Here is an 8,859-nt window from a genome sequence, read left to right on the forward strand (position 1 = left end):
GTGGAGTGCCAACCTTGCCTGGTCCCAGCAGGTCTACTGAATAAACCCCTTACCTGAATACCACGTGCGTGCTGGTGCAGTTCTTACTCAGCCACCTCTTTTTAAAAACCTAACACCGGGCACCGTGGCTCACTCCTGTAATCCTAGCTACTCAGAAGGCTGAGATCTGAGGATTGCAGTTCAAAGCCAGCCCAGGCAGGAAAGTCCATGAAACTCTTATCTCCAGTAAACCACCAGAAAATGGGAAGTGGTGCTGTAGCTCAAGTGGTAGAGTGCTCACCTTGAGCTGAAGAGCTGAGGGATAGTGCTCAGGCCCAGAGTTCAAGCCCAATGACTGAAAAAAAAGAGTGTCATAGACTTTCCACGCAAACTCTGAGTTCAGGCTCTACAACCAACCAAAAAACACCAGAAAACAAAAAGCCATAAAGCCAAGTGCTGGTAGATTGTATCTGTAATCCTACCTCTGAAGACTGAGATATGAAAATTGTGGTTCAAAGCCAGCCCTGGTAGGAAAACCTATGAGACTCTCATCTCTAATTAACTACCTAAAAAATCAGAAGTGGAGCTATAGCTCAAAGTGGTAGAGTGTTACCTTTGAGCACAAAACCTCAGTGACAGCACCCAGGCCCTGAGTTTAACCCCCCGGACCAACAACAACATGAAAAGCCAGTAAACAAGACAGTATCATATAATCCAGGCATTTAATGAGTACATTCATAGAATAAGCAGAAAGAAACCTGCCTGATTGTTGCAATTAATGCAGAAGAATTATGTCACCAAATCCAGCACACTTTTTTTTAATCAGTTGTGGGGCTTGAACTCTGGGCCTGGGTGCTGTCCCTGAGCTTTTGCACTCAAGGCTAGCTCTTTACCACATTGATTAGCTCAACTCTACTGCATTGGTTAATTGGAGATAAGAGTCTCATGGACTTTCCTGTTTAGGCTAGTTTCAAACTGTGATCCTCAGATCTCAGCCTCCTGAATAGCTAGGATTACACGTGTGAGCTACTGGTGCCTGGTGCCTTAAAAAAATTTTTTTCAGGGCTGGGAAGGTGGCTCAGTGGAAGAGCGCTTGCCTTGCATGCTCAAGGCCCTGGGTTCGATTCCTCAGCACCACATAAGCAAAAAGAAAAAAGCCGGAAGTGGCACTGTGGCTCAAGTGGTAGAGCACTAGCCTTGAGCTAAAGAGCTGAGGGACAGCGCCCAGGCCCAGAGTTCAGGCCCCACAACTGGCAAGAAAAAAAAATTCAGTAGTTAACTGGAGATTAAGAGTCTGACAGAGCTGGGAAGGTGGCTAAGTGGTAGAGTGCTTGCCTTGCATGCATGAGACCCTGGGTTGGATTCCTCAGCACCATATAAGCAGAAAAGCTGGAAGTGGCGCTGTGGCTCAAGTGGTAGAGCGCTAGCCTTGAGCTGAAGAGCTGAGGGACAGCGCCCAGGCCTTGAGTTCAATGCCCCATGACCGGACCCAAAGAAAAAAAAAAAGAAAGAAAGAAAGTCCATGTCACCAAAAAGCTGAAAGTGGGGCTGCAGTTCAAGTGGTAGAGTGCTAGCCTTGATCACAAAAGCTCAGAGACAGCACTAGGGCTCTAAGAGGAGTTCAAACCCTAAGACTGGCACACACAAAAAAAGTCAATGCTGAGGCTGGGAAGGTGGCTCAGTGGTAGAGCGCTTGCCTTGCATGCATAAGGCCCTGGGTTCAATTACCCAGCACCACATAAGCAAAAAGAAAAAAAGCCAGAAGTGGTGCTGTTGCTCAATTTGTAGAGTGCTAGCCTTGAGCTGAAGAGCTGAGGGACAGCACCGCCGAGGCCCAGAGTTCAGGCCCCACGACCTGATCCAAAAAAAAAAAAAAAAGTTAATGCTGAAGTTATCACAATACCACATTACCTGACTTAAATACTGATTTTATACTAAAGAATCATAGTAACAAAACATCATATAAAACAGACACCTAGACCAGTGGAATAGAAGACCCAGAAATAAACCCACACAGATAACAAAGAAGCCAAAAATGTACATTGGCTAAAAGACAGCCTCTTCAACAAATGGTGTTGAGAAAACTGGACATTAAACATGGAGAAGACAAGACCTAGATTTGCATTACTCTGCATAAAAATTAATTCAAAATGGATCAAAGATCCATTTCAAAGGCGTGAAATTTTCCCTAACTGTGGGAAAACACTAGAAGGTACAGGCATAAACAAGGACTTTCTGAATAGGACTCCAGTTGCTCAGGAAATAAGAGCAAGAATTGACAAATGGAGTTGCATCAAATTAAAAAGCTTTTGCACAGCAAAGGAAACAATTACCAGAATGAAGACAACCCACATAATGGGAGAAAAATCTTTATATGCTATTCATTGGACAGGGGATTAATATACAGAAAATGCAAAGAGCTAAAAAAAAAACATGAAGAGAACAAATAATCCAGTTAATAAATTGGCAAACTGAACAGACAGTTCTCCAAAAAAAGTACAAATGGCAAATAAATAACATGAAGAAATTTTCAACATCCTTAGCCATAAGGAAATGCAAGTAAAAGTGACACACTTTCATCCTAATCAGAAAACAAGAAAAACAAATGCTGGTTGAGAAAATAGAGCTAAAGGAACTCTAATGCACAATTAGTAGGAAAGTAAATAAGTGTAGTCACTCTGGAAAACAGTTATGGAGGCATATAAAGAAACTAAAAATTATCTGGGAGTGGTAGTCCAGACCTATAGACCCATTTACTTGGGATTGTGGTTCAAGACCAGTATGAGCAAAAAGTTAGCAAGGGCACTGTTGGCCTGTAATCCTAACTCAGGAGGCTGAGATCTGAGGATTATTATTCAAAGCCAGCCAAAAAGCCAGAAGTGGAACTGTGACCCAAGTGGTAGAGCTCTAGCTTAGGGACAGTAACTAGGCCCTGAGTTTAAGCTCCAGGATTGGTGTGCATGTATACACACACACACACACAGCAAGATCAAATCTCAACTAATAAACTGAGAGTGGTGGTATGTATCTGTAATCCCAACTACTCTGGGAAGCACAAAAAGAGGATCCCAATGTAAGTCCAGCCGCAGACTAAAACATGAGTCTCTATCCCAAAAATAACTGAAATAGAAGCGGGCTAGAGACATGGCTCAAGTGGTAGAGTCTAGCAAACACAAGGTCTGAGTGTATACAACCCAGTAGCACCAAAAATAAAACCAGGAAGAAAGAAGAAAAAGGAACTAAAATGAAAACTACCATATTATCCTGATAAATGTAATTCAACATATAATAGATACCTATCCATCCATGAAATTAGCCTAGGTTACCAAAAGCCAGTGAATAGATAAGGAGATGGAGTCCCTATACATAATGATATGTTACTTGACAAATAGGAATGAAATTTTAAAAAATGGATGGAACTGGAGAGCATCAGTTTGATCCAGGTAAGTCAAGGTCAGACAAATATCACATTTTAGCTCATACTTGGACTCCAGACCTAAAAAAAATATGACATGATAGTAAAAGGGGGACTGTTTGGAGGCACAGAACCAACAGGATGGGAAAGGGGGAAAGAAGACGATGAAGGGGATAGATATGATAAAAGTACATCATATACATGTATGAAGTAGCCTAATGACCCTACCAAGAACTGTTACAAAGGTGTGGGAATAGCTGGGCGCTGGTGGCTCATACCTGTAATCCTAGCTACTCAGAAGGCTGAGTTCTGAGGTTCGCAGTTGGAAGTTGGAAAAGTCCATGATACTCTTATCTCTAATAAACTACTCAGAAAAAGCCAGAAGTAACCTGTGGCTCAGGTGGTAGAGTTTTAGCCTTGGGCACAAAGAGGCTCAGGGACAGGGCCTAGGCCCAGAGTTCAAGCCCCAGGACTGGCAGGGGAAAAAAATAGGTTGGGGAGGAGGGTTGGAGTACAAGAGTAATACAGATGAGGTGAATTTGATTAAACTATATTATATGCATGTGTGTAAGTATCACAATGAAAAACCTCTATAAATTATTTATGCTAATTTAAAAAACTATGAGCTCTAGTCCAGGCATGGTGCTGCACATTATCTCAGCACTAAGGAGGCTGATGTAGAAGGACCTTGAGCTAGAGGCCATCCTAGGCCATATGTCAAGACTCTTCCTTAAACATAAATAGAAGAGCTGGATTTACGCTTACGTGCTAAAGCACCTCCATAGCAACTATGAGGCCTTGGGTTCAAGTCACAATACTGGCGCAGAAAACAAGAAACAGATTCAAAGAGAATGGAGGCTGGGACGGTGCTCGGTGTAGAGCGCCTGCCTCACATGCATGAGGCCCTGGGTTTGACTCCTTAGCACCACATAGACAGAAAAAAGCCAGAAGTCATGCTATGGCTTAAGTGGTAGAGCACTCGCCTTGAGCTGAAGAGCTGAGGGACAATGCCCAGGCCCAGAGTTCAAGTCCCATGACTGATTAAAAAAAGCCTGGAGTTGAGTAAGAGATAGATAAAAGTATATATTGATAAATATTCGTATTCAGTATATATTTGTTGTTGACTTGTTATTTATCATTGACTATAGTAGACACTGCAGAAGGGACACTAAGACAAATCAGGTGTATATTCTACTTCAAGTAGATCTCCCAGGAAGAGAAACAATAAAACATACGTATGTGAGATATAGTAAAAGCCCATGTTAACTCCTGTGAAGTTTGAGAACAGTTAATAACAGCTTAGAGTTGGTGATTGCTCACAAGATGGCTAGGATTTGGACAGATGCCAGTGGTGGAGAGGGCATTTCAGGAATAGAGAACAGCATGATCACAGAGGTAGAGAAGCAGAAGGCATGCTCAGGGAAGTACAAACACATTTTGTTAGAATGTAGGATTTGTGAAAAGCAGTGGAAAATGTAAATGAAAAGATTGGCTGAGATTTGCCAACATTCACGTCACCTCAAATCTCCTTTTCAGGATTCCATCCGTGCAGTCTTGGGAAACTTGGACAATCTGCAGCCATTTGTTACGGAGCACTTCATTGTATTTCCCTGTATCCTTCATTTCCAGGCTGTTAATGAGCTGTATCTCCTTGGTCGATTCAAATGGAAGCAGCCAGACCACAGACATTCGGAGGTTAGATCAGGGCAAGGAGGGAGGGAGACCCAACCTTAAAACGTCTCAGCGGTGCACATCAGCCTCCCTCAGTCCTTAGCACCATTTCACAGATAAAAGCAAATGGGAGAGAGTTTCCCACCTGAAATTCAAACATGAGAAGGTCATCTTGGCTCCTTACCCGTTTGTTTTCACTCTCTATGTAGAGATGAAATGGCTTCACGAAAATCTGTCACCAGGTAAGTAGGATGACAGGAGTGACGATGGTAGAGAAGAAGGCCAGTCAGCAGGGGGAGCTGGGTATGGCAAGGGGTTCTGCCACACTGGACTCTGGCTGCACAGTGCACAGGCCTGGAACACACATTCTAAGCCTGGGTCAGTACCTCATCACTTTGCCATTTAAAAGCTGTGTGAGCTGGGCACTGGTGGCTCACGCCTGTAATCCTAGCTACTCAGGAGGCTGAGATCTGATAATTGTGGTTCAAAACTAGCCTGGGCAGGAAAGACCGTGAGACTCCTATCTCCAGTAAACCACCAGAAAATCGGAAGTGGCTCTGTGGCTCAAGCGGTAGAGTGCTGGCCTTGAGCTGAAGAGCTGAGGGACCGCGCCCAAGCCCAGAGTTCAACCCCCATGACTGACCAAAAAAATAAATAAATAAAAGCTGTGTGACCTTAGGTAATTACTTAAACCTTTCTGTGCCACCTAGTGAAATGGAGAAGAATCATACTAATAGCTATCTCACTGAGGTTTTTGTTGTTTTTTTTTTTTGTTTTTGGTCTGGTCGTGGGGTCTGAACTCTCTCTGGGCCTGGGCGCTGTCCCTCAGCTCTTCAGCTCAAGGCTAGCGCTCTACCACTTGAGCCACAGTACCACTTCTGGCTTTTTTCTTTTTGCTTACATGGTGCTGAGGAATCAAACCCAGGGCCTCAGGCATGCAAGGCAAGTGCTCTACCACTGAGCCACCTTCCCAGCCCATCACTGAGATTTTTTAAAAAACTTTTGTAAACTTCTTTGTTATCTTTTTTTGGGGGGGTGGGGGAGGCTGTGGAGGTTGGGGATGGGAGCAGGATGAGAGGCTTCGCCTGAAGATCTTGCCTTAGATCTTTGAGGAGTTTGGGGTGACCAGTCTCTAAGATTCCACTTGGCTAAGGACCACCTGCACACATACCTCCCATGCTCTGGATTGGATTCCCAGGATCCTGACTGATATCTGGCTGGATTTGGCTGTGTGGTTTGATATTTACCTGGTTGTTGTATGTCCATCAACAGTTCTAAGTCTGGCCAACATATTGAGGTTTTTTGTTTTTGTTTTTGTTGGTTGTAGGGCTTGAATTCAGGGCCTGGGCGCTGTCCTTGAGCTCACTTGCTCTAGGCTAGTGCTGTAGCACTTTGAGCTGCAGTGCCACCTTCAGCTTTCTGGTGGTTAATTGGTGATAAGAGTCTCATGGACTTTCTTGCCCAGGCTGGCTTTGAACTGTGATCCTCAGATCTCAGTCTTCTGAGTAGGTAGGATTACAGGTATGAGCCACCTGTGTCTGGCTTTCATTAAGATTTTTTAAAGGATTAAATATAAAAGAGCTGGGAAGGTGGCCCATTGGTAGAGTGCCTGCCTTGCATGCATGAGGTCCTGGGTTTGATTGCTCAGCACTCAGAAGTGGTGTTGTGGCTCAAATAGTAGAATGCAAGCCTTGAGCTGAAGAGTGAAGGGACAGCACCCAGACCCAGAGTTCAGGTCCCATGGCCAACAAAATAAAATAAATGGGGAATTGTCTTTACTGTGTCTTCTAAGCTACATTCCCAGCCCCATGAGGAGGTTTTGTCTGGTACTAGTTCCAAGAAGTAGATATAGCTTGAAATCCAAGCAGATTTATCCACTTTGACATTCGAATTTGTTGTAGGGAAGTCAATCAACAACACTTCTCCTGGATTGGTAAGTTTGCCTTGTCTGAACAAAATGGAATTGCCTCAATTGCTTCTGTTGTCTCCAAAATGCTCATCTTATCCCCTCCTCTGCCTTTACTACTCAGTGCCTGCCCCAGCCCCATCAAAATTAAAAACGAAAAACTATGTTTTCCTCTGGATCCATTTGTTGTATCTAATGGAACATCAATCCTTGCTGCAAAGGCATTTGCATTTGGCAATTTAAAAATGGGGAATTGGGGCTGGGAAGGTGGCTTAGTGGTAGAGCGCTTGTCTCGCATGCATGAGGCCCTGGGTTTGATTCCTCAGCAACACATAAGCAGAAAAAGTCGGAAATGGTGCTGTGGCTCAAGTGGTAGAGTGCTAGCCTTGAGCTGAAGAGCTGAGGGACAGCGCCCAGGCCCAGAGTTCAGGTCCCACGGCCAACAAAATAAAATAAAATAAATGGGGAATTGTCTTCACTGTGTCTTCTAACTGTGAGCCGTTCTGGAAAAGGACGGGTTACAGGAGTGTGGTTCTTCCCTAGGACCTAGCTGAGAAGAAAGCAGCAGAAGCTACAATGAGGAAACGAAAACTATCAGAGGAGCCCGGTTCCCCCAGCAGGCCAGAGCCGCACAGGTCAGTGGTGTTGGAGAGGCTACTTCTTGCCTCCCAGGCAGGCTTTGCCACCTGTATCTTGTCCTTGGGCAAGTCACTTTCCTTTGGGGCTTCATGAGTAATCTGCCCATTCCAATCGGTGGGTTACAGCAAGGAAGTGAGTTGATATTTGCAACGTAATTTGAACACAGTCCCTTTTTTCAGCAAAATACAGAGAGTACTTTCATCAAAATAAAGCCTTTTCTAGGGATATAGATCAGAGCTAAAGCTCTTGCTTAGCACGTGTGAGGCTCTGAAATCGATTCCTAAGTACTGGGGGGAAAAATGTAAGAAACTGAACTCAATGTTAAAACAACAACTACAAAAAAAAAAACCTACAACTGGGAAAACCTTGGAAAAGTTAAAATATAATTCTCGGAGCCAGGCACCGGTGGGGTGGCTCAGGCCTGTAATCCTAGCTACTCAAGAGGCTGAGATCTGAGGATCACGGTTCAAAGCCAGCCTGAGCAGGAAGGTAAGTGAGACTCTTATCTCCAATTAACCATCAGAAAACTGGAAGTGGTGCTGTGGCTCAAGTGGTAGACCCCCTAGCCTTGAGCTGAAGAGCCGGGGCACGGCGCCCAGGCCCAGAGTTCAAGCCCCATGACCAGTAACAACAGCAGCTATATATATATATATGTATGTATGTTTGTATATATATAATAACTATGTATATATATAATAACTATATATATATAATTTCCCTTTTTCAGTACGTTTCTTCTCTCTTTCCTCCTTCCTTCCTTTCCTCACTCCTTTCTTCCTTCCTTCTCTCCCTCCCTCTGTGTGTCCCTCCCTCCTTCCTTTCTTCTTCCTTCCTCCCTTCCTCCCTTCTTTGCTTTTTTCCTTCCCTCCCTCCCTCCCACCCTCTTTTCTTCCTTCCTTTTGCCAGTACTAGGGCTTGAACTCAAGTCCTCTTGCTCTCCCTTGTGGTTTCACTCCAAGTTGGTGCTCTACCATTTGTGCCATAGCTCCATTTCCTGCTTTTTTGGTTGTTACTTGAAGATAAGAGTCTTTTTTTTTCAGGGGGGGAGTCCAGTCATGGGGCCTGAACTCTGGGCCTGGGCACCATCCCTCAGCATTTCAGCTCAAGGCTAGCACTCTACCACTTGAGCCACAGTGCCACTTCCGGCTTTTTTTTCCCCTGCTTATGTGGTGCTGAGGAATGGAACCCAGGGCCTCATGCATGCAAGGCAAGCGCTCTACCACTGAGCCACCTTCCCAGTCCCCAAGAT

The 8,859-nt window shown here is 44.5% G+C and overlaps 1 protein-coding gene across 1 annotated transcript in view; it reads left to right on the forward strand.

Moving 5' to 3' along the window:
• Positions 1 to 8,859, forward strand: part of LOC105989092 (chromosome unknown open reading frame, human C11orf85) — a 40,534-nt gene that overhangs the window by 1,228 nt on the left and 30,447 nt on the right. Inside the window, exons 2-5 of the mRNA XM_013020904.1 lie at positions 4,882 to 5,006; positions 5,182 to 5,307; positions 6,967 to 7,011; positions 7,522 to 7,606. Of these exons, the coding sequence (XP_012876358.1) occupies positions 4,882 to 5,006; positions 5,182 to 5,307; positions 6,967 to 7,011; positions 7,522 to 7,606 (381 nt within the window). The remainder of the gene's footprint in view (positions 1 to 4,881; positions 5,007 to 5,181; positions 5,308 to 6,966; positions 7,012 to 7,521; positions 7,607 to 8,859) is intronic.

Source organism: Dipodomys ordii, unplaced genomic scaffold (genome assembly GCF_000151885.1).
Source record: "Dipodomys ordii isolate 6190 unplaced genomic scaffold, Dord_2.0 Scaffold54, whole genome shotgun sequence".
Taxonomy (NCBI): domain Eukaryota; kingdom Metazoa; phylum Chordata; class Mammalia; order Rodentia; family Heteromyidae; genus Dipodomys; species Dipodomys ordii.